The sequence below is a fragment of the Gobio gobio genome (assembly GCF_949357685.1).
Source record: "Gobio gobio genome assembly, chromosome: 18".
Taxonomy (NCBI): Eukaryota; Metazoa; Chordata; class Actinopteri; order Cypriniformes; family Gobionidae; genus Gobio; species Gobio gobio.
Window position 1 is genome coordinate 9,366,973 of NC_137111.1, and position 26,460 is coordinate 9,393,432.

At 37.8% G+C, this 26,460-nt stretch overlaps 1 protein-coding gene across 8 annotated transcripts in view; it reads right to left on the reverse strand.

The window, feature by feature from the left end:
- Positions 1 to 2,735: 2,735 nt before the first annotated feature.
- The window catches only part of cul9 (cullin 9), an 89,161-nt gene continuing 65,436 nt past the window's right edge, over positions 2,736 to 26,460 (reverse strand). For 7 of the 8 annotated variants that reach the window (XM_079842930.1, XM_079842932.1, XM_079842931.1 and 4 more), the window contains 16 exons: positions 24,525 to 24,696; positions 21,162 to 21,307; positions 20,941 to 21,070; positions 18,857 to 19,059; positions 16,673 to 16,932; positions 14,270 to 14,642; positions 11,504 to 11,644; positions 11,242 to 11,406; positions 8,174 to 8,337; positions 7,935 to 8,028; positions 7,205 to 7,279; positions 7,008 to 7,118; positions 6,807 to 6,924; positions 4,308 to 4,441; positions 4,106 to 4,197; positions 2,736 to 4,031 (listed from right to left, as the gene is read on the reverse strand). In XM_079842930.1, the coding sequence (XP_079699056.1) occupies positions 3,818 to 4,031; positions 4,106 to 4,197; positions 4,308 to 4,441; positions 6,807 to 6,924; positions 7,008 to 7,118; positions 7,205 to 7,279; positions 7,935 to 8,028; positions 8,174 to 8,337; positions 11,242 to 11,406; positions 11,504 to 11,644; positions 14,270 to 14,642; positions 16,673 to 16,932; positions 18,857 to 19,059; positions 20,941 to 21,070; positions 21,162 to 21,307; positions 24,525 to 24,696 (2,592 nt within the window). In that variant the 3' untranslated portion in view covers positions 2,736 to 3,817. Of the gene's footprint in view, positions 4,032 to 4,105; positions 4,236 to 4,307; positions 4,442 to 6,806; positions 6,925 to 7,007; positions 7,119 to 7,204; positions 7,280 to 7,934; positions 8,029 to 8,173; positions 8,338 to 11,241; positions 11,407 to 11,503; positions 11,645 to 14,269; positions 14,643 to 16,672; positions 16,933 to 18,856; positions 19,060 to 20,940; positions 21,071 to 21,161; positions 21,308 to 24,524; positions 24,697 to 26,460 lie in introns of all 8 variants that reach the window. The other variant, XR_013818448.1, reaches the window with a different exon arrangement.

Below are 26,460 nucleotides of genomic sequence, written 5' to 3' on the forward strand. Positions count from 1 at the left end.
AGCTGCTGTCGAATCACAACACAGGAACCGCTGGCACAATCAGAACTCGTTACGTGTTTCTGAAGGAGGGACTTCATAGAACAGGGAAATCTCAAGCCGTTTTGAGGACAGTGAAAACAGCGGGATACAGATAAGTAAATTGTGTGAAAAATACTGTTTTTTTACACGTGAAACATGAACACGTTATATTGCACACTGTAAACACAATCAAAGCTTAAAAAAAACACGAAAAAAACTATTTATGATTGTTTAGGATGTTACAGCGGTATAAAAATACAACACTGCGCACCAGTGCATAAAGCGTCGGTCCATAAAGACATGGATGAGTGAGTTTGGTGTGGAGGAACTTGACTGGCCTGACCTCAACCCGATAGAACACCTTTGGGATGAATTAGAGCGGAGACAGAGCCAGGCCTTCTCATCCAACATCAGTGCCTTCTAGAAGAATGGTCAAAGATTCCCATAAACACACTCCTAAACCTTGTGGAATGCCTTCCCAGAAGAGTTGAAGCTGTTTTAGCTGCAAAGGGTGGGCCAACTCCATATTAAACTCTACGGATTAAGAACGGGATGTCAGTAAAGTTCTAAAGGCAGCCGTCCAAAAACTTTTGGCAATATAATGTATGCAATAATCAATAGGGAGCCAGTGCAGTGTTGACAGAACCAGGCTAATATGGTCATACTTCCTGGTTCTTGTTTGGACCAGCTGGAGACTGTTTATTGAGCGAGCAGGGCAACCAGTAGAGCCTTACAATAATCTAACCTTGAGGTCATGAACACATGAACTAACTGTTCTGCATTTGTAATTTCGATATATATTTTTAAAATGGAAAAATTTGGTTTTACAGATTCCAGGAATTTTGGCTTTTATGAAGGACATTTTTAATGAATACATATATATATATATAACCTCATGACCCTTGCAACAAAGCTGAATTATCAAGGAATCCAAACTTTCTTTTAACCAGTAACAGAGATTATTATAGATATAAAGAACCAATCATATTAAAGAAAAATTATGCTATGAATCATGTCACCTTCGCCATGTACTTCTTCTATATGTTGTAGCCTTTTGGTCGAGGTCCTCCCGGCTGTGATTAAAGCATATTCAAAGGCATTGTCTGGAGTCTGTCTGATTACCGCTGCGTTGCACGCTAGACACTAGAGATCTTCCCTCCATTCCCAAGTGGCAGTGCTTAAGTGAAACACTAGAGAACTCATTCCCAAATGATAGTGTTCAAAAGGGGCGAGACGTCATCCGATTCAAAGTGTCGAAGAGGAGACACCTCTTATAGAATATACATTTCTAGGTGTTGAAGTAGAGACGCCTGTTTAACTCGAGTCAGGTGCGTTGGGGAAATCTACCACCCTTTTAAACAAAAGATTGGTATCAAAGAGCACACCCAGCCTAACTGACGACGAAGACTTCAGTTACAACAGAGCAGACATCAAGTGTTAGACAGTATTCTAGGTTATTACGTGTAGAGGTTTTGGTCCAATAATTTAGTAGTAGGAAATTACTAGTGATCCAATTTGTTATATCAACTATGCATTCAGTTATCTTTGTGAATTGGTATGGCTTCGTCAGGGTGCAAAGAAATATAGAGCCAAGTATCAATAGCAGAACAGTGAAAACGAACGCCATGCTTCCTAATTATATCATCCAAGGGTAGCATGTACAGGGTGAAATGAAATGGTCCTAGCACTGAGCCTTGAGGTACTCCATACTGAACTTTTACAGCTTGGGTAATTGTCTCGAAACAACTTGTCAGCAGAAATATGTGCCTATAAAGATTTCAGCCTTCAAATCTCGACCTCCTGAGGGTCCCGCAGCAGAGCCAACTGGCATAGAGAAGAATGGAAAGTAATGGATAGCTTTCTTTAAAAAACCTCTTGCTCCATCTTAATTTCAGTGCTAGTACAGATCCTGCGTTAATGACCCCTGAATCAAAGTGCAGGGGATTTGGTACTTCTAGGAGACTTTAACCTCCTTAGCTCTGGGACCATTTTTGGGGATTTCCACTTGGATTTGGCCTACCCAAATTGAAAAGCTTCCCATACCCACATACAGTGGTCTATTACACAATTTGGTGTTCTTTTACAGGAATTGGAAACCCTTTGAAGTTCCATAAAACATTGCTAAAAGTGATAAACATTAAAGTATATGTTGTCTGAGCTGTAATAAACCCCAAAAAGGGGTGTTTTTTTGGGATTGTAAATTCATTTTTGAATGCGTATAACTTAGGCCCTGTGCTCTAGCACCCCGTTTTGGGTTTATTACAGCTCAGACAACATTGTTTATAATTTTTAGCAGTGTTTTATGTAACTTCAAAGGGTTTCCTGTAAAATGACACCCAAATTGTGTATTTAGAGACCACTGTATGTGTGTATGGGAAGCTTTTCAATTTGGGTAGGCCAAATCCAGGCGGAAATGGTCAGAGTAATTTAGAGTAAATAAGTTACTTTGTGTAAAACAAATGGCAAAGTGATGCATATATCCAAAAAGTAGAGACTCTAAGCTTTCAAATGGTACCACATATGAGGTCAGAGCTCCTCCACAGACATTTAAAGTATATACTTGATGACCCTTATCAGAGTCCTTGGAGTTTAAGAGGTTAACCAGTTCTTCCCAAGATTTCTTCCTCACTTTGGAAGGTTTTCTTTGGCTGATGTTGAACGGTATTGCATACGAAAAATATGAAATGGAAAGCAAAAAAACCCTCTACACTCAATTTGAAGAAAAGCATTTATTTTATGAGCTGAATTGGAGTAACTAGTTTTTAAGTTGAACAGAGAAAACATTTCAGAAGATGGACAGTATATGAATATATAGGTTTATCTCAATTCAAAATTGGACTTTGGAAGATATTTTATATCTCCATCTCTATACAAGTGAACATAAACATGTCCAAAGCATTAAAACTTTTTTTTTTTTTTTGATGAAAAAACTGAAAGCGATTAAGGTATGTTTTGCTTAGCAAATAATGCAACGAGCTACAATACTTTTAAATATTTATTGCCATTACTGCATCTTAATGAGACAGGCTAAAGGACATTTTGGAGTTTGCAGGGTTCCGGTGCTTGACACAATCAGCAGGTAGTTAAAGCACCATCCTTGTCATGGACTCGTCTGAGAAACTAGTCATTTTTCATGCAGCCCTTAAACACGGATGCTGATTTTTTCCTCTTTTCAAAATCTTTGAAAATATATCCAAATTCAAATGCTTACAATCATTCAAATGGTGACCCACCAACTTAATGTCACATATATGAAGGCATTTAAAGAAATTTAAAATAGAATAAAGGCAAGTACTTTTGGTATTCAAACTAAACACACAATGCCGACACCTTTGACCAAATAAAAAAAAAACTGCTTTCTTAATGTTTGCACATCCCTTCTTTTTAAATTTTCTTTTTTTTTTTTTTACCCAAAAAATGAAATTTGTTAATAACAAAACTATGAACAGTTTCAAAAAATATCACCTCTACAATATCACGTTGATAATTAAGATCCTTCATTGAACTTATTAGAGTACCCTCATCAGCCATGAACGAAGTTACAATTTCATAAGATAAAGAAACTGTAGCATAAACCTAAATAAACGTGAAATACCACTTTTGGTGCAACAACCAATAAATGCTAGGGCTCAAAGTAGGTGCTAAGTGCGAAGCAAAGACCACGCTACAGAGAAACTTACTCAAAACTCTGGATTCCCATAACAAATAGTTGTTGTTTTTTCTCTTTTATATGGGTGTGGTATTTGTAGTGTCTACTTTTACATTAGTAGGCATTCTGTAAGCATTGTGTATCACTCATCTAGTCAAAAGGGCTGAAGTCCCTCTCTAAGTTTTCAGATTCATCGTCATCAGAAAAGAAGTCGTCGTCATCGATGTCTTCCTCGTCGTAATCCTCGTGCCATTCTGGAACGTATTCATCGTCATACTCGTCATCCTCCTCTGCTTCATCGCCGGGGTCCTCGTTGTTGTTGTTGTCGGAGTCTGCGGACTCAGAGCCTCCGTCTGATTTGGACCTGAAATAATAATCAAAAAATGAAAACATCTGCATGCGTCAGTGGGGTTTCTCTGTAAATGTGCAGTGGCTCACGCTTTGTTGGCATCTGTGTTGTTAGCCAGATTAGAGGCCTGCGCCGTCTCCTGGTCTGGCTCAGTCTTGGACTGATATCCTACACGGAAGTCCTGCCAATCGGAGATGGTCAAATGTGTTGCTTTGAAGGCTTTTAATAAACAAGTTCATGTTTAAGCCTAAAAGAAAGTACACAAGTGAGAATATGTAGGAGTAGATTTACCTGAGTGGAGTGCTGGAGGATGGCCACAAGACGTTCCTGAATCCGGCGAATAAGCTCGAGGCCAGTGTTAAGGTGTTCAGGTTTTAGGAGTCGGACACAGGATGCCAGATCAGTGCATTGCAGCAGGGTCTCCTCTGAAACCAAAAACACAATCAATTTTATTATAGTTTAACCAATGCATCAGAATTATGAAACACATTTGAATTAGAGCAGGATTCACATGTTGCTGAAAAACTACTAAATATATCAAAGTAAAATAAATGCAATATGAAGTGCTATGTTGTTCAGTGTCTGAAAGCTTCTCGGTTCACAGTAAATGCTCGCCTGGATGCCAGCCGAAATTAGCCCCGCCCACAACATTTGAGGTCGGGAAGTTCGGTCTGGACTTGATCCGTTGTGGAGCAACTATGCTCGAACCAATCAAATTGTCAGGGTGGGCTTTATACGATGATGGACAGATGATCAACAGTAATGTAATCATCCACGTCACCAAAGAGCGCTTGGGTTGAATTCGTTCTAATCCTAAACGGAGAACTTGTTCGTATATGCATTCACATTTACTATTTCTCTCAGAATTGATGATCGTGTTGGTACTCTGTGTTTCCTTAAATTCTTTTTACAACACCGGTAAAGATCGTTTACACTCATCTGAGTTCTGTTGACAACTATTTGTCCCTAAACAAAGGTAGAAAAGCCTTTATTTTTTCATGGCTTAAACATTTAAAATTGGTGATAGGTACACCTACGCGTTGCGGCTTTACATGCCTTCGTCAGGGTGTGTATAACAAACAACATCTCAAGCTCATTTTTAACCAGCCATTAATTGATCAAATTACAGACACCTGGTCACTCTGTGTAAGGAAACCCTTACAGTGAAATTACAGGTGTGGCAACTGTAATCACTGCGATAATATGATTAAGACCAATATATTTAGAGATGTGACCTCAGACTTAGAATTTAAAATTAGATCATTTATTAATTGCAATACTTCATTCGTGGTGTATAGGTTGGAGTGTCCATGTGGCTGCTTTTACATATGGATGACTACAAGAAAATTAAAGACAAGATTATCAGAACATAAAAATGCTATTCGAGTCTGTAACCCCCTATACCCTATGGCTATACATTATAGGAGATACAAATCATGGTAGCCCAAGTACACTGAAAATAATCAGCATTGAGCATATTCCTTAAATCAATCAGAGGAGGAGATGGGGTTAACAGGCTTTTAAAGAGAGAGTCTTTCTGGATCTATACACTGAAAGCAACTACTTTTCCAGGCTTAAACGGAGAGTTAGATTTTGTACCATTTTTGTAATATAATTTAGATTATGTTACATTATGAATTATTTGATGTTTACAAATTATGTTGAATTCAATTATATGAATTACTTGATTTATGTATTTCTGTCTAACTTAATTTCATTGTTGACTATATACAATACTGATTCGTGCAATTTTGACTTGTATACATCTTTGATATTTATGATTATCTTGTTTATTTTTTTTTTTTTTTTTTTTTTTTTCTCTCTCTATCTCTCTCTCTGTCTCTCTCTCCACAGAGTGACCAGGTGTCTGTAATTTGATCAATTAATGGCTGGTTAAAAATGAGCTTGAGATGTTGTTTGTTATACACACCCTGACGAAGGCATGTAAAGCCGCAACGCGTAGGTGTACCTGTCACCAATTTTAAATGTTTAAGCCATGAAAAAATAAAGGCTTTTTAACTTTTTCAACACACCCATCGAGTGCCTTGGACTACCTTTGTTTCTGAACTTAATTATCCCATACAACCAAAGAACACCGAGATTTTACACCCTGTGCAGCACTTCTTGCATTCCTTGCTTTGATGAACTATTTGTCCCTGTTACACATTTAATATGTAAATAGTAATATAGTAATAACAGTCAATTATGCAGAGTTACAGGCAACCTAAACCAAATCATAACCCTAACCCTAGTTTTATAGTAAGTACATGTAGTTAATTGCTATTACTCAGTACTTAATTGTATAATCACACTATAACAATGACACCTTAAAATAACGTGTAATCCTTGATTTTAAAGTGTCGTAGTTAGATTGTACTTAAACAAGTACTGAGTAATATTAATTAACTACATGTACATAGAGTTACACTTTAGGGTTTAGTTACTTGTAATTATGCATTACTGTTATTACTATAGTAAGTACATGTAGTAAATACGTCACCTTATTACCGATATTTGATCTATTCTCTTGCATGTCATACACCACGATTGTGCGAATGTCATTCAATTATTTTGAAACACTAACTTAATCTCAGGAGGTATTTTAAGAATATGAATTGGAAAACTACTTCAATAACCAAGGTCAATTAAAAAAAGTTTGTGGTCTCTGTTGCATTCTTTTTTTCCCCTTTAAAAAAAAAAAAAAAAAAAACGTGTTTCCAAAACATTCCCATAATTACTCAATCAAAACAGAATGACTGATTGTCAGAGTGAGCGTTCCCTAACACCCACCAAGCAGGATCTGCAGGGCGTTAGTATGAAGGTCCAGAGCTTCTGTCTGCTGCTCCATCACATCCATCTTCTCAGTGTCCTGGTTGTAATAGCTGTATACGCATGAGTACGCCAGCACCTACACAAACACAACCATAAGGATAAAGAAAACAACTGAAAACAAGTAAAAAAAAAAAAAGTAAAGCCATATAACATTCCCACCTTTCGAGCTTGGGCAAGAATCTTGCAGGCGTCTATCACAAACGTCAAAGACTTCATCTGTAAAGCTTCATTTATAGAAAACACCTTGTTCTCCAGGTTGATCGCAAAGTCCTGCAGAAAGCAATAGACAGATACTCACATACTTACTCTAGAATTTCAAAAGTTTGAAGTGAATGTGACGAACGGCTCCAACAAACCTTGGCTTGGTTATGAAATGTGCATCTCTCGTTGTAGTCTTGGAACTTCTTCTCTTGTCTTGCAGCTTTACTCACCTGTGATTGCATTTTAAGAGATAGAGAGAATTTTTAGGCAAGAAGTCTGAATATTTACAATATGCAAATATTGAAAATCAGCGTCTCTGATTTTAAACGTAGGAGGCTAAATTGGTTAGGGTTGGTAAGTTCGATTAAAGGTGCAGTGTGTAGTATTTATGAGGATCTATTGACAGAAATGCAATATAATATACATAACTATGTTTTCAGTGGTGTATAAAGACCTTACATAATGTACCGTTATGTTTTTATTAGAAATTTCTATCTAAATACACCGCGGGTCCCCTTACAGTGAAATCGCCATTTTGCACCGTCATGTTTCTACAGTATCCCTAAACGGACAAACTTCTCTACAGAGCGCTAGTCACTCTCTGCTCTCTCCAAAGACGACATTTTTGTCCTGTGACGGCCACCGTAGCTTCTCTATGTGCTCCGAAAGGGAGGGGTGAGCGGTTGCAATTCACAACCTCACCTCTAGATGCCACTAACATTTACACACTGCACCTTTAATGTTTTGCGAAAATCAGTTTAAGCTGTCTTAAACGAATCTGCACAAAACTCATATATATTTTTAAAAATTCACCCGCCCCAAGTACTTGAGTCACACAAGACATGTACATCTACCAGATCACAATTCAATTCAAGACACACTTACCATGGCGGAGCAGTTATAATAATCTTTATGTGTTGGCTTCCATGGCTTCAGACATCTCCAGCAAAATCCATGATTACATTTGGCACATGTCATACTACATGGAGATAGATATAAGGTAGAAATTTAGTAGGTTGCATAGTTCTTAAATTTAATAATAATAATAATAAAAAATAAAAAGATAAATAATACACATTCTTTGTTTCTCCATAAACAAAACCGATTAGTGCATGTACACTCACTGTAGGCAACCTTCATTCTTCTCAATCTGAGCCTGGCAGCTGGGGCAGCGTTTGGATATGAGTTTGGCCAGATGTTTACTCTGTGCTTCCATACTCATTCCCTCATAATAGCCTCCATCATCCATCCATTGCGACATGTGACTGCAGCTGGCTGGGTAGTGCGCCTGATGGTTGAACGAGAGAGGTTATTGAGGCGTGAGTACAGATTACGCAGCACAAGCACAGGTGTTAATCTCACTCATTTCATAAAACCAAGGCTTACTTTTAAAGCTTAATCAGGTGAATCTCACAATACCCATATAACCTCCTCATTATTCACTGGGGAAGATTTCTACTAAACCGAATACAAATTAATCAAGCATAATCAATGTGAATATAGCCATTTATGTTAAAAAGGGCGGCATTTTAGTATGGGGAACACATTCACTATTAACTACGACTTTTGCCCTAATTTACTGCTTATTAATAGTTAAAGTGGTAGTTAAGTTTAGGCATTGGGTAGGATTAAGGGATGTAGAATAAGGCATTAATTTAATATAAGTACTAATAAGTAATAAGCAGGCTAATAAGCCACTAGTTAATAGTGAGAATTGGACCCTAAAAAAGTTATTCTACTATTATAGTCATATTTAACTGTGTATGTAGAGGTCTAAAAGTGAATGGAATGCTCTCACATAAAATGAGTTGCCATTAAGAAAAACCATGAGATGATCTTGTGCTGACATGTGATGAACTGATAACTCTTTGTGCGACCACCATATGAGAAACATGTGATGAACTGAGGTCTCGTTTCATATAATATAGGTTGGGACCAAATGTTGATCAACTATATTGCAATTCATAACATGTATTGACTTGAATTAGAGTACATGGAAAACTGCCAAGACTCCGCAGACCAACTCGACTTTACATCTCTAATAATAAAGTCTATTTACAGGCATCGAAACCCAAAGATTGTGATAGAGTATAGAGTGATTTTTTCACAGGGGCAGCAAAAGCCATGACATCACAATGTATTTTTACCGCAATTACAGCAAAAAAGTACAAAACACAATGATAAAATATGTATATTTTGTTTTCTTATTTAAATCAGCATAACTTGAAAAATCAATAAAAATACTACCATTATCTAGAAATAATTTCTAATTATGTGCTTCATTGTCACAATGCAATGCATAAAGTCTTAATGGTCCTAAACATATTACTGGTCAAAAGTTTAGAACAATTAAGATTTTTAAATATTCTAATCATCATATTAGAATGATTTCTGAAGGGTCATGTGACACTGAAGACTGGAGTAATGATGCTGAAAATTCAGCTTTGATCACAGGAATAAATCACATTTTACAATATATATTATAAAAATAAAAGTTATTTCAAATTTTAACAATATTTCACAATATTACATTTTTTACTGTATTTTTTATCAAAAGCAGTCTTGGTGAGCAGAAGAGACTAGGGCTGTCACGAGCAATGATTTCAGTAATCGAGTAATCGGTTGATTCTTTTGACGATTGAGTAATCAGATATTTTTTTGAGGTAATAAAAATAGACCCAAGTCTTTAAATTGACTTAATATAAATATATAATAACAATGAGGCAATAATATTGGGGTCAAATAAAGTATCAAAAGCAAGTAATCATAGGGTTTTTAAGAACAATATACATTACATAAACAATCATTTTATGTACATTATGCATTATAACAAATGGTGTTGGCCTGGTGTTGTCACACTTTACAGCAGATCAAATCTTAATATTGGCCAAACGACATTTAATTCAAATGTTTAATTAATCCTTAATATTAGAATATTTATATATTTTAACTGTTAATATTTGGCCACTTATTTATAATAGAAATGCTACAGCCACTGTAATTTCTGGAAGAGGAATGGCCATCAATGCATGCAAACTCAGAGCAAGGGTTTAAACTTGTTTTGAAATCACGGTGAACAGATAAAAAAAAATATTGATGTATTCTCCTGTGTTGGCCTAGGTTTATAAATGATTTACCTTTAAAATCTGATGAAATGGCACATGTTGCGTTCCCAGATGAATGTTGTAAGCAACGCAAACTCTCTGCATATGCAGAGATGGAGTTTGAGGTTAATACATTGTGCGGCCTTAGAAAACGGTCTAATAAAGCGGTTCATGGATTCTTATCTGTGGAATGCGTCATTTCTGGTATTTTGCCGATTATTCAACACGAGTAAATTGCAGTCGAGGATTTTTTTAAATGAAGTACTCAAATTTAATCGAGGAATCGTGTCAGCCCTAGAAGAGACGTCTTTCAAAAACATTTATAAAAATCTTACTGACCCCAAACTTTTGAACAGTAGTGTATAAGCTTAAAGCGGGGATTGCTTGTATGGGCACTTCTCCTGGAAGAGCATGTGTGCACACACGCATCAACAACAGCGAGAGCAAGAGACGCCATCAACGAGCTTTGCTTGGTTATGGTAGTGCTGTCATTTTGTTTTTAGACCACCAAATCAACAATGTCGCTAAAGAAGTGTGTTTTTGGTTGAGGGGGAAAGATAACCCAGCGTTAAGGAAACAACGTTCCGGAGCAGCAATGGAGTTCTGCAAGTGTGTTTGTTTGTTCCAGTCATGAGTCGAAACTGCATCAAATGTCTGTTTTGTGCATATAAATGTGAACAACACGAACGTACAGTGAATCAAAAGTTATCCAGAGATAATGTCATGATGTATTGTGTGTGTATGTGTGTGCTTGTGAATCCTTCCGCCCACTGCACGCCCCCACGAGCTCGGCTGTTTTCAGAAAGAATCAGTACAGCGCATCTGTCTTATACAAATCTGATAAAACTAAAGACTCTTCAGAGATATGAAGGATGCAATACTACTCTATAGGTACTCAAGATTAACATGAGATTGGCAGACACGGTGTGTGTTATGTACCCTTTAACTTTCATTACACAAAATGTATTTACTTATTTTGAGTTGAAATATGACCCGCACATGTTCTGAACAGGTTTTTCAGTATCAGTCAATCTTTGACAGTATTCATGAGAGACTGTAGCATTAGGACGACACATTAGGCAGATTACCTCTGGGAAGTTACAGCTGAAACAGGAAGACCAGCAGCACTTGGAGCAGGTGCCCATGCTACCGATGTTCTCCTTGCACAGGATCTGGTCACAGCCCTGCGGGTTGGTACACCAGGTCAGGTTGGAGCAGCACTCCACAAAGCCTCGCAGAAGGGCGCTCTCATACTGCGGGAGAAAGCACAGGATACAAACTCATTCTCAAGTCCCTCAACCTGCTGAGTGTGTGTGTGTGTGTGTGTGTGTGTGTTGACCCTGCACATACTTTGGCAATGGTGTCCTTATCAATGAGGATGTTGTGGAAGAACTTCGAGGTTGGCTGAGCCCGACAGTCTGTGATTGGACAGTCGCAGTTCATAACCAGATTCTGTTCAATACGAGCAGTGAGGTACTCCTGCCAGCAGGACTAATGGGAAACGGAGAAATGGCATGACAACACAACTGTAAATGCACAGTTCCGCATAGCGTCACATTAACGTTTCATGTTGTAAGATATTAGACCAATACATGAGCTACGCTGACGTATTAATGAAATCAAAACTGGACTTTTAGTCTGTAAGTTAGATGTGTATCTTCCAAAATATAAAAAAAAAAACAATTTGTGCACACGTCTAAAAAATAGGGATGCACCGATATGACAATTTTGCCCGATACCGATAACTCTTTATATTTGAAAGCCGATAACTGATATATTGGCTGATAAATCTAAAACCAAATATTTATATAATTTTTGAGAGCCTGGTTACAAAAACAAGTCTCGCCATTAAAAGCCATGTCCCAAGCACACAATTATTATGATGTTCTCATTATAATTTTATGTCACCAATATGACAGGCATTTTCATATTTTCCTTTATCCATTATTTATCGGCTTTAATATACTGGCCAAATGTTCTTATTGGACCGATATCAATAACATTAAAAATGAACATATGATGGTCAATAAATCGAACATCCTGCTAAAAATATTTGTGATCCACTTGCACCAAACAATCAAACGCTACATAAAATGAGAATATCCCCCGCTTCTAATACTACCTGCAACCGACTAGCAATGTTTTTTTTAATCAATCAAAAGTTTGGGGTTGGTAAGATTTTTTAAATGGTTTTGAAAGTAGTCTCTTATGCTGAAGTCTGCATTTATTTGATAAAAAAAATTGAGTAAAATAGTAATGGTGATGATACACAGGGCAACTTTTAGAGCAATGTTACTAGGCAATGTTGCCGTCAACGGGCAACCAGGTAAGACACAGGGCCCATGACCGATCTAAAGTATCCAGATAGAAATGTGTTGCCCATTCCCAATGGGAAAGTGGCCAAGCAACACTGCTTTGTAACATTGCCCAGCAACATTGCTCAAAAAAGTTGCCCCATGTATCATCACCATGTGAACTCCCGTATGGTTCGCTGCTGATGTGAACGCAATCGTACTGAATGGCAGAAGTGAACCGCTATTAATGAGATCTGATTTGATAAAAATTTGCGTTTCACTAATTTTCCTGGTGAGCGTGACTGAGGTACTGCAAGCAGTGAGCTTTAGATCTCATTTCTGCTCATCTTCAGCATTCTTTAGAGCATTTGCAGTACATTCGCGGCAGATAGACACAAGTGCCATTACGTACTGGAGCTTTGGAAACAAAACCAACGGTTCAAAAACAAAGTGAGGTGAGCAACGCCATGCATTTTGCCACCTTTTCACGTCGTTTCAAAGCAACCTGGGTAAACAGCTGCTGCTTTGATGACGCAAACGCACCCTGGTTCGTATCCAAATAATATAATATGAACACAGTCCGACGAACTCGGGTTCGGTCCAAGTGTGAAAGCACCCTAATATACTGCTGGTTCCTTCAAGATTTTCCTATGGGGTTTTCTCCAATTCATGTGTAAAATAAAAACTGTTGTAAACATAACTTGATAATTTGACGTTTTGTTCTACAAATTATATATCACACCCACCCATAGCAAGAACGCGCTGTGCTTTTTCAAAACATACATTTATAATAAGTAACTAGATATGACTTGGGGTGTGAGTGTGTGCAGTGTACTAGTTATGTTTACATGTCATGTTTTTATTTTACACATAAATTGAAAAACACCATAGGAAAATCTTGAAGGAACCAGCGATGAATTAGACTTCCGGGTTCTGACGTCATACCTGCACCACTATTTAAAATTAGCTGTTTTCTATTTGAATATATTATATAAATTATATAAAAAGTTATTTATTGATGCAAAGCTGAATTTTCAGCATAATTACTCCAGTCTTCAGTGTCACATGATCCTTCAGAAATCATTCTAATATGGTGATTGGCTGCTCAAGAAACATTTATGATTATTATCAATGTTGGAAACAGTTGTTTCTCTTTGTAATATTTTTATGGAAACTGATTAAAATTTGGCAGCGGCTATTTGTATATAGATGGCCCTTCCTAGAAAGATTCGGTTTACACTGTAAAAAAAAAAACTATTTTCTTTGCAATAAGTGTAAATAGTAGATGCTATTAATACTTATTAATAGTGGCAGATAATATTTGCACCTCAGTGTTGTACATTAAACGGTATGTAATAATAACATTGAGTGCATCATTATTATATTTATGAAAATGATTACATCAATGCTGCCTTATTAGGCCAATAAAGCCCTCCCTAAACCTGCCCCCTAAACACTTTATTAGTACACACGTTTAGACACTTCATTTCAGAATATTTTCTTCATTTTCTTTCCGATCCGGACTCGAATCTTTCTGCTGCGGGCCTTACAGTTACACTACTGCTGACAATCCAGGGTCTTCCGTAATTTTGTCTGGCCCAACCAGACGTCAGTGGGCGGAGTTAGTGTAAATAGCCTCTGCTAACAAGGCGGGCTATTTGCACTGTACCGTTCATTTTTTTCCAAGAATAGAAAGTTATAAAAGCAGCATTTATTTGAAAAATAAATATTGTTTTTAACAAAAAATAAATAAATCATACTGCCCCCAAACTTTTGTAATGAATAGTAATGAATTCTGAGAAGGTTTTAACCCCGCACTCACCCTGCAGCAGTAATGCATGCAGCAGAGCATGGGAGGGGGGTCACTCTCTTTGGACTGGGAAAGGCACACGGGACATTGGGCCACGGGGCCTGGGGCCGGCTGAGGGTTGCGGATCTTGAGGCCGGCAGCCAGGACCAGGGCGTCTGGGTCGTCAGTGTACCGCTGGATCAACAAGTCCACGTTCCACTTGCAGTGTATGAGCAGGTGCTCGGCCCGGTCCAAATCCAGGCTCAGGGTTCCCGCCACCTGCTGAACGGTGCGCTGCATCAGCTGCTTGACCTCCTCTTGAGTCATTGTGCGACCCATGGAGAACAGCACAGCCTCCAGCACGCCGTCCTCCATATGCTGAGGGGGAACTATAAGGCCTCCCAGGCTGCAGAGGGAGATATACACACACACACACAACATGTCATTACACGGACTTGTGGCATATAGCACGGCAGAGTTTCTCAGGGAAGGGCATTTTGATTCTTAACAGCAGGCCCAAACAGAATCTGCAGACCTTTCCACATTTGCAATGTTGATTTTAGGGGGAAAATACGTGCAATGTATTTTGACGTGGAAGCACTAATACTACTACACTTTCATTGGTAGCTGAAAGAATGACAGGTCCGATTCTGTGGAACTCTGCAGTGCTTGCTCATCAACATTTATTACCATATCAAAGCTACAACATTCATCCTGATCAAATATAGATTTGAACTTCTTGATATTCACCAGTTTTTAATGAGGTGCCAACAGAATGATTTCTCTGTATTGATAGAAAGCCATACAATTTGTTCATTTTGAAAAATATATCAGCTTTAAAATTACACAAACTGGCATATCCTGAATAAATTCAGGGATAAAAACCTCTTTTAGATAAGTATGAATGTGTGAAATACAAAATACTGAATCATACAGCTAAATAAAATGATTCATTCCTTTTTACATAGAATAAATGAGCAACAAACATGATTCAAAATTTAAAATATCTTTATTTTTTATGTATTAAACATAAATGCCTTAAATCACCTTTTTCAACATATCTAGCATATCTATGCTAAATTCTGCTGAATAAACATAAGTATTAGATTTTTTAAAAAAAAGTGGACAAAAAGAAAGAACAAATTCCTTGTGGACTGACTCTTCAAGGGCAAGTTCACCCAAAACTGAAAGTTCTGTCCTCATTTACTTACTATGTTGTTCCAAAGCCTTAAAACTTTTGCTCATCTTCAAAGCACAAGGATATGGGTCAAATGTAGGCCTTTATGTGTATATACACATTAATTAACACACAGAGCACACTGAATATGGTAAAGGAAAGCTCAAACGCTCTTGTTTGACACGCAACAACCAATGATGTTTGCATGTCATCACTCAAGTACAGTTGAGCTGCAATTGACCATATTTAAATGTTCTCTATGTATGTGCATTGATCAATGTTTATATGTGAATACAAGCCTAAATTAAATCTGCGTCTTTATTAATATGGATTCCTTTGATGTCTTTCTGTACTTTTAATGCATGCAAGTTTTGGTTGCGTGGACTTTCAGTGAAGAGACAAAAAAGATGAGATAATATTAAAAAAAAATCTTAATTTGTGTTCCGAAGATGAACGAGTCTTATGGGTTTAGAACCAAACGAGGGTGAGTAAATGACTCAATGGTTAAACTAACCCTTCAACTATGGCACAGGCAGGAAATGAGCGGCCTTCAATTTATAACAGGACTGAATTTCAGTCCACTGATGATCACAAATGTTAGTGCTATTTAAAATAAGAAGGCATTCCGTCGGCTATATTCACACTGACCCATGGACTAGCGCTGTCCTTGCGTAGGTCATAGTTAGTGCAACTGCAGATGTTAAACCATACCAAAACAGATAAAGTAAAAAAAAAGCAGCAAAACACTTCCTGTGCCAATGTGAAAATCCTGTTCTGAGAACTATTGAGCTGCCTTGCTGTCTACAGCTGACATGGGCAGCTACCTTCTAAGGCACACACAACCTCTTGAATGATGGATGCTCTACATGGGCAGCAGCTCCACATATCCCACAAATAGCTCTCTGTAATGGGACACTCAACACACAACTGATTCCAACAGTGTTTGATGTTAGTTAACGACAAAATGTTGTTATTCATGCTGCATATCATCCTAATAGCATCATTAGCACGTCTAGGTAGGCAGCTCACTAGGTTTTGGAACAGAGCAGCACACACAGGAAATTGAAAGAGCTTACAACAAAAAAAGAAACAGGACAGACAAGCTACTCGCCCCGGCGAGAGTAACTGCTTTGCATCTCTCGTTTCAGAAAAAGAAAAGCCCTGAGAAGGGGAGGGAAAAACTTCATTGAAAGCCACGTTCTTTGCCTCCTTTCTTGCACGCGGGTCTAGGGTTCAAGGGTTAAGGGTCATCAGCACACCTGGTGTCGGCCTTGCTGCCGCCGCTGCTTGCAGAGCTTTTTTTCCCGTCAATCTTAAAGGAGAACTGCGCCTGGCCCTTTCTGGGTGTGGACGGGTCCTCCATCAAGAACTCCACGATGTGTGGGCTTTCCTCGTTGCGTCGAAGGTAGCCTTTGTTGATGACATGCATGATGCAGGACAGCACGTCAGTAGTGCTGCAGCTGAAGCGAACCAAGGCGCGAGTGCGATTCGCCTCCTGCTTCTGACACCTGTCCAACACCTGCAACAGCACAAGAAACACGCAAAAAGCACAAAAACTCGCATCTTCAGTTACGTGTGTGGTTTTGTTCAATGATCACATTTGTTCATAATGAATAAAATCAAAAGAAAATAGTATAATAATAATAATAAATAAAAAAATTCCCATAAAAAAAAAAAAGTATACTTTCAGGATAGATTTGAATGATGCCACTTCTAATGAAATTTCATGATTTCTCTGAATTTTTTTTGTTTCAGCGTAAAAATCAGTATCAAAAGCACTACAACAACAACTTTCATTATGTAAATACTTTTCTATTTAAATGATTTACTTTTTTTTTTGTATTACAGTAGTGAGATTTTGAAAATGATGTCACTAAACCAAAAATAAGAGTACTAAAATAGGCCTCATGTAAAACACAATCTCTATTGATTGGGATTTTGGGATGAACTATGATCTGGACATGATCTTAAAGGGTTAGTTCACCCTAAAATGAAAATTCTGTCATTACTCTCTCACCCTCATGTCGTTCCAAACCCATAAGACCTTAGGATGTGCGACGAAAATACTTTTGCTGCTTGAAAATACAAACCAAGACCTTCAAAAAATGGTCTCTTGAGTATTACAACACTAATGTAAACTATGGGAGTCAACTGAAGCCTACTGGGCTACATTAGCCAACTATAATATTGAAGGTAAAAATTAAATGATTTCTATACGAACACTTATATTACACAATTTTTTTTATTATAATAAAGTTATAATAATATTAACTTTACAATTACATAATCATATTTCTACTCCAATTCGTTTTTTTGAAATATAAACATTTAAATGGTGGCTGTCATAAAAAACTAGCCAGATTTAATAACCAGATTTATTCATACATGAATTAAATGTTGAAGAACATTAAAAAATTATAATGAATAGCCTATGTAATATGGTGCACTGCATATATTAAGCAAAATGCTCCTCTCTAGAGTTAATTTTTCTAGCTGAATAATGAGTTTATGGTCAGTGGATATGGTTTTTCTGGAGGTAAATGTGATGTTACGTGACACATTGTTCACAAGCTGTTTTAGATGTCTTTCCACGGTTGAAACCCTGATTGAGTGATTCCATGTGACATGATACGGATTTCAGTAAGTTGTACTCCATCTTTTAACAAAATTTCAGATGCTCATTCATGTTTATTTCGCGCTGTAATTAAAGAGGAGGAGATAATCCGTTCATGTGCGCTCCGCGCTGCCGCTTCTCTTGAACTGAGCTGCGCCAGAGTGATCTCACACCACAGCACCAAAACTGTATTTATGTTTTTGAATTTCACAAAATGGACGTAATTTGAAATCTGAGACTTTGTTTCATATCAATAGTAACAAAGCACAAAGATTATTGTGATTTATTGGATGAGAGGGGCTCTACAATGTACAATGTTCTGTTCAAAATATGAACTGAAAACAGGATAGACTAATCGATTCTTGGGATTTAAGAATCGATATCGGTTCGAAAAAATAAGATTAGATTAAAATCGAGAATTTTTTTATTTTTTTTAACCCAGCCCTAGTATTTACAACATCAACAACGAGGAGTCTGACTCAGACGAGAAGACATTGTTGAATAAAGTAATTATTTTTGTTTTGTTTTTGGGCACAAAAAGTGTTCTCGTCGCTTCATGACATGAAGGTTGAACCACAGTTGCATGACGTTGCTGCCTATGGATGGTTCAGTAACCTCGCAGATTTCATCAAAAAGATCTTCATTTGTGTTCTGAAGATGAATGAAGATCTTTCAGGTTTAGAACGACATAAGGGTGAGTCATTGATGACAGAATTTTCATTTTTGGGTGAACTGACCCTTTAACAGGTTTGTGAGTATTGTAACATACTTTTTTTTATTCAAAGGGCAGCATATAGGTCATGCACTGGTTTGAGGATCCATATTTTACCTTAAACACCAAATTGTCGATATGCATCTCCTTCTCATTCTTCATGATCTGCACAATGAGACAGTAGACGTAGTTCCTCTTCCTCTCTAGTGTGAGCGCAGCATCTTCATCGACATTCAGGTAGGTCTGCTTGGGAAGCAGGAAATGGTAACCGTGTTTGTCTGAGCTCTGCGAGAGGGACTTCTCGTTCAATCTCAAGACCCCTGAAAAGTTCATAACAGCATTTTCAAATCAGATTCAAAAGCGTTGATTTGTTCATTCAGAATTCAATACTCTGAGTCTGAACTCAATGACTCAAATCAGTGATTCAGACTTTTGCATTTTAAATGCACTTACAGTACCCATCAAATCTTATGCTCACCAAAGCTGCATTGTTGCAGTAAAACTGTAATATTATTGAGATTACATAACATTACAATTATGGTAACACTTTACGATTAAGGTTTCATTAGTTAACATGAACTAAGAATGAATAATACTTCTACAGAATTTGTTCAATCTTAGTTAATGTTACTAGCCTGACGTCGTCATACTCCGACTCTAGTCAGAATATGAGTGTGATACTGCTCCTTTGGGCTGTGATTATAAGGCGTGTTTCAACCAAACCAAGAAAGAACATGCCTCTGCACTCAATTGGATAGACCTACAACCAATCAGAGCAACGAAGCAACGCATAGTTGTCAACAGAGCTGTCATTCACAGTGCGTGTCCAGTCTGGCGTGTTTTCAGTTCATGCCTATGGAAGCTTAACTTTCATAGGAATTCATTGAGAACACTCGCTTTGCTCCTGTAAGATTACAAATTTATACATTGTTATATCTAGGTTCAAATGTAATAGAATATAACTGAAAACATTATCTATATTTGTGTTTTACATTTTGAAGTAAACTTGAGGAAATTCTAAGGAGATTATTTCAGGCTGTGTAAGTGGTTGAGACATTCATCATGACAAGTTTAGAGCAATACTGCCTGAGTGATTGGATTAGCATCTATGCAGTTGAATGGCACTGTTATGCTGATTGAATCTGGACGAGGGACACAGATATGTAGGGTGTGTCCTTTATCTACACAACATATGCATTCCTTTGTTTGAATGTCTCCTCCTCTGCTGTATAATCCCTCCCCCTAACATATAGATAAATTGCCTTATTTTGTACTGTTCAAATCAGACTGTTTTCGGGCGACCTGCAGCACAGAGTTCTCATTAAAAGAATTACTTCTGTTTGATCCCGACGTCTCCTGGTCTCCATACTTCAAGAAACAACTGAAGTTCATAACACTCCGCACAGCTCCGTAATGAATGGCCGAGCTGCTGTGCACATTTACATTCTGTAAGTGAGATCCCTCCCCTATGGGCGGGTTGAAAACATGCGGAACTAGCTCTTACTACAGGCTGTAGTCTCTAGCCTCTGGCCAAAAAAGACTCAGATGTCTCAAATATTGTCATTTTACATCATCTGAGTCTTTTTTCCAGACAAAAAATACATAAATCTTTCATCCCAGGGGGAAGCACGATCATTCGAATCTACTACCAGGTTTCTACTGATACAAAGCTTAATGCTAAATCGCTGAAGTAACACTTTAAAACATTAATAAATGAGACTTGTAGTGTAGTGCTACCAAATAACTGTTTTCTATTAATATTATGGTTAATAAATAATATTAGAATTATATAGACAGTTAAATTTTCAGCATCATTCTCCAGTCCTCAGCATCACAATCTAATATGCTGATTTGAAGCCTAACTATTATTGATTATTATATTATATTATTATTGAGCTTCAAATTGGATGCTTTGACATCACAGGAATTTTTTTACATTTTTAAACATATTAAAATGGAAAACTGTTATTTTAAACTCTAATAATATTTCACAATATTAATGTTTTTACTGTATTGTTTTATCAAATAAATGCAGCCTTGGTGAGAATAAGAGACTTTTTTCAAAAATAATTATTCCTATACTTTTGACCAGTAGTGTATATGATTCCTAACATATTTCCACTATTGTATTCTAAGCAAGACAAATCGAAGGGAGGATTTTTTTTTCAATGCGTCTTCTCATTTTGTTGAGGTGTTCTCACCTTTCATGGGGTCCTGGCTACAGTCGGTGTGAGTGAGAACCCCCTCCTCTGCAGTGAGCGGTTTGAGGGCATGGCTCAGCATAGCAGGGGAGAGACCCGTGGCCTGCTGCAGCATCTCCACACTCACATCCTGTAGAACAGCAAGGAAGTGAACACTTCTTAAACTAGTTCATATTAAGATTCATATCATGCCCAGGTTTGCATTGATCTTGAAAGAATACCTCGTGTTGGTTGAACTGTAGCAGAATGTACATCTGCAGTGTGGAGACGTAGAGAGTGCAGGAGCCATACTGAAGCTCTGCATGGCCGAGCCACGTCCACTGCAGCCGGCGTGGCTTACTGTGGGTCAAGCTATACATGCGCTGACCTACAGGACACGCATACAGATTAAGTATGTCTTACCAACTGTATCATGTGCATTGCAAGAGATTACATATCAGTGCAGTGGAATTTCAACTAGAGATGCACTGAATCCAGGATTCAGGTTTGGCCGAATATTGGACTTTTTGACGTGGTTCGGTTTCTGCCGAAACTTTGAATTTTTTTCCACAGAACCGAACCCTAGGCTTGCACTACGCTCGCTGGTCGACGTAATGACGGCGCCGTTGATTATGGGAAGGTATTTACTAGGTACATCCAGTAGGCTGTGAGAAAGTGAAAATGGAACTCATGAACAAAAAACGTGTTGTCTGGCAGTACTTTCAGTCAAAATAAGGCGATTCAAGTCGAGCTACATGTTCAATTTGCAATGCCGATTTGTCTCGTGGTGGCAAGGACCCTAAACAATAGCCGCTGTAAAAACATTTGCGTTTGAAACATCCGAAAGAATACGAGTTGTGCATGAGGGAATCTACAGACAGCAGCCAAAATTCAGCAACTTCAGGTACGGCAAAGGAAGGGCAGTCATCCTGGAATAATGTTGCCTATTCTTAATTAAAATTTAATTAAATTAAAAATACACTGTTGTAGGGATGCTCATTCGGTTAATTTTCCCAACGACAACCGCTGCTCATTATTCGATTATTAACCGTTAACTGATAAGATTATAATATTGAATTGCCATTAAATAAAAATACGATAGACAAGTGTCTGTGACCCCTTAAAAAGACACTTTTTTCACTGGTTTATTTTAGTGTGCAAACAGCAGCAAACAGATCAGATGACATAAATAAAAATAATAAAATAAATAGGCCTACACTAAATATTTTTCACTTAAATAATTACCAAATTAAGATGACTAAACGAAAATACACTGAATCCGTTTGAAGCTTGAAGAACCGGAATAGTTTTGTCAAATAAAAATAGCAGGCCTACCTCAATCCACACCTTGTATGTTTTTTTATTTTATTTTAAAAAGTAACATGTCTACGTGATGTGGGTTAGTCTGGAGCGCAGCCTGTTGACAGTTAAACTCGCGGCAGAAAACACCCTCTCAAGGCTTGTTTATACTTTCGTCTGTCTCCGCAGCACGAGCCTCTGCTGATTGCGTGCGTGCCTTCTGCGCTCCCCGTTGTGTGACTCAGGGTAATTATTCTATAAACCATTAGGAAACAGCGGCAAGAAGAACATGCGTGACAATGTTTACTAAAGTAAACTTGACCAAAACCACACTACGAAAAGCCTTAAACAAGGCTTCAGATGGCACTGGTGCCCCGGGAATACAGAGATAACGCCTCAGGACAGGAGCTTGTAGTACTGCTGTATTTTAATGTCGCATAGCATATTTTGCAAGTAACTTTGTCGCCCTTTCTGTCGAAATGGTCCCACACAGTACTGCCGTCCAAAGCCAAAGCGCAGTAACTACACATTTGGTCAAAATTGAGTTAAGACTTGAAATGGGCTTTGTGACATCTGTTCTGTCTTGTGACAAAAATTGAACCAGCAAACTTGTCCAGTTTTAGAGAAACGAGCATGTCAAAATTGCAGTAACTACAAAATCCAAGCCAATACCAAGGCAAACCGCAGTAAGTGATGTTACTGCGTTCTAGCTTTGTTTCCCCGTTTTTGACACAGCAGATACTGCGGTTTCAGCCTTGTCATGATGGGGATTGTAATGTATGCGGTTTGCCCCGATCGTAACACAGAAACAATCCCGCAGCCATATGATGGTTGAACTCGCGTTAAAACGCAAATATTCAAAGACTGGTAAGGAAGATAGCAAAATAATAACTCATAGTAAGGCAACTGACAGCTTTATAATCAGTTAACAATGACTAGCCAGCCGCTAGCAAATTTTGACTTACCTGTGCTGCTCTATTAAAGGCAATATCCTCCGACAACGTAAAGATAATCCGATTTAATCACGTTGGTGTTTGTTGATTCGGACATCTCTCTGTTTCAGGCAGCTAATCCAATTGTATTGACAGGGGTTACTCCTTCAAAAGTTAGCTGGGTCTGGTAAAGTTATCTTGTTAGACAAATTTACTCTAAAAGTTAGCGGCGCCAGTCAGCAGGTGACAACCGGACGAGCACAGCCGGCCGACAGCAAGCACACTAGGAGAAAAAGTACACTTGCATAATGTACTGAAAGTACTCTATTTTCACGCACTAATTTCGTAGGCTACTTAATATACAAAAAAAAAGTGCCAATCAGTTTTTTGGATTTCACAGATAGGCTAGCTAAGAATACATAATAATTATATTTTAATTATGAATTATAGCTTCAAGGGTGTAGATAGCATAAATAGGAAATGTACATGTTTGAGAATAGCTTAGAAGTTAGGGTAAAGGGAGAAGAAATACGTAAGTTAACTTACTCTCTAACCTCTAATTCTAGGAAATGATGTATGGCCATATTAAAGGGATAGTTCAACCGAAAATGAAAATTATGTATTATATAAAGTTTATTATTACTATAAACATGTATTAAGAAGCATGAAAAAAGTTGGATGAACACATTTAGTTTGTAGATACTGCACTTTGCCTTTGCAATAGTGTTTTAGTTGTTTAAGGTCATCCAAAGGCAGAGTGCAGTATCTGCATTTTGGGGGTCAAAGATCACATCGGTGGTCATGGTTTTTATCTATTAAAAATTTCTTCCTAAGAAGGCAATACATGAATGCATTACCACTAATCTACCCACAACATGTTTGACTGGCTGGTGTAAAAACTTTAAAGCCATTTTTCTCAGTTTCAGTGTTTGCGTAGTTACTGCACTTAGCCTTTGTAGGGCAGCGTAGGCTTCTTCTTTCCCAGTGCTTCATTTTGCGAAATATATATCTGGTTTAGACATGTGGTTGCATGTGTCGACGCGCTCCGTGAGTGAACAAATACAGCATATTTTTCTTTAACCATGCAGCAAACAAACAAACAAAAAAGCGTTAAAAAACATTTAAACCGTTTAACTGATAGTATTAATCGGTCAAAGTTCTTACTTTTGGTTAAAGGTTAAACGGTCAATATGAGCATCCCTACACTGCTGTGGACATGGTTTACTTCATTAATGTGCTTACTGTGATAATGGACTGAGGATGGGAGTAAGAATTGGTATTCAGTTTCAGATTCGGCAGAATCGTAACCAGCGGATTCGGTATTCGGCCGAACACCAAAAATCTGGATTCGGTGCATCCCTAATTTCAACTAACCGTTGGTGTAAAACTCTGTGAATTCAGCCAGATAATTGCAGAGTTGAGCAGGGAAGTGTTTGCTGGGGTCCTCGAGGTAGCAAGGAGCAGACACAACCCAGCAACGTGGGGACAACACCAACACTTTCACGTCACTCTCTTCATCGGGTTCAGACACATCTTCATCCATCATCTGATCAAAACATAATGAAGAACAAAAGGCACTGTTATCATTTAAAAAGGACCAAGTAATTCTTCAACAGGGATGGGCAACTCTCCTGCAGAGTTTAGCTCCAATGACACACCTGAACAAGATAATCAATGTCTTCATGATTATTATAAAAAAAGTTACAGGCAGGCAGTTGTGGACTAAAAGTATTTTTTACTTCTTTACTGTACTTGAAGTGATAGTTCACACAAAAATGAAAATTCTGTCATTAATTACTTACCCTCATGTCGTTGGACACCCGTAAGACCTCCCTTCATCTTCAGAACACAAATTAAGATATTTTAGTTGAAATCTGATGGCTCTGAAAGGCCTCCATTGGCACAATGCACGGTTCACTCTCAAGACCCTTAAAAGGTACTAAAGACGTCGTTACAAAGTCCATCTCACTACAGTGGTTCTACAATAACTTTATGGAGTGACGAGAATAGTTTTTGTGCGCAAAAAAACCCTAAATAACGACTTATATAGTGATGACGATTTCAAAACACGGCATCATGAAGCTTCGAAGCGTTATGAATCAGTGAGTCGAATCATGATTCGAATCGCGTGTCAAACCGCCAAACTGCTGAAATTTGGCGATTCAAACTGCTGAATCGACTCACTGATTCATAACGCTTCGAAGCTTCATGAGGCTGTGTTTTGAAATCTTCATCACTATATAAGTCGTTATTTAGGGTTTTTTTGCGCACAAAAACTATTCTCGCCGATTCATAAAGTTATTGTAGAACCACTGTAGTGAGATGGACTTTGTAACGACGTCTTTAGTACCTTTTAAAGGTCTTGAGAGTGAACCGTGCATTGTGCCAATGGAGGCCTTTCAGAGCCATCAGATTTCAACTAAAATATCTTTATTTGTGTTCCGAAGATGAACGGAGGTCTTACGGGTGTCGAACGACATGAGGGTAAGTAATTAATGACAGAATTTTCATTTTTGGGTGAACTAACCCTTTAAGTTTTTCCAAACATGTATGAATTTCTTTGTTCTGCCGAACACAAAACAAGATATTTTGAAGAATACGGGGACCTAAACAGTTGATGCATTGACTTCCATAGTAGGGAAAAAAATACTATGGAAGTCAATGGGGTCCATCAACTGTTTGGTTACTGACATTCTTCAAAATATCTTGTTTTGTGTTCAGCAGAACAAAGAAATTCATACATGTTTCGAAAAACTTAAAGGGAGAGTAAATGATGTCAATTTAAATTTTTGGGTGAACTATCACTTTAAAGTACCTTTTTCAAGTATCTGTATTTGACCAGTGTTATTATTTTGAGAAACTTTTACTTCAATACATTCCAAAGCATAAAATCATACTTTTTACTCCACTACATTTCCTCGTTTCCATTTTGAACGGATGAAATTGTCACCTGCTCCTAGACGCAATAGTTGTGTCCAATTTGTGAACGAGCTGATTCTTTTCAATGAATCTGTTAAATTGGTTAGCAAATCACACTGAATGATTCATTCGCAAATTGGACTGATCCGATTGCAGCTTTTCTCAAGTCAACAACACACTGATTCAAATGATCCGGTCAGAGCTAACAATTCACTGGATTCACAAGTCTGACTCAAAATGATCCAAGAACTAGAGATCCTATGAACTTGAGTGTACGAGCGAATGATGACGCAAAAATGTAATGCTAAGCTAATGCTGAATTTTAGGATTGATTATTGTGAATGAAAATCATATGTAGGTCACGACGGTTAGTTGTTTGTGAACTAAATGT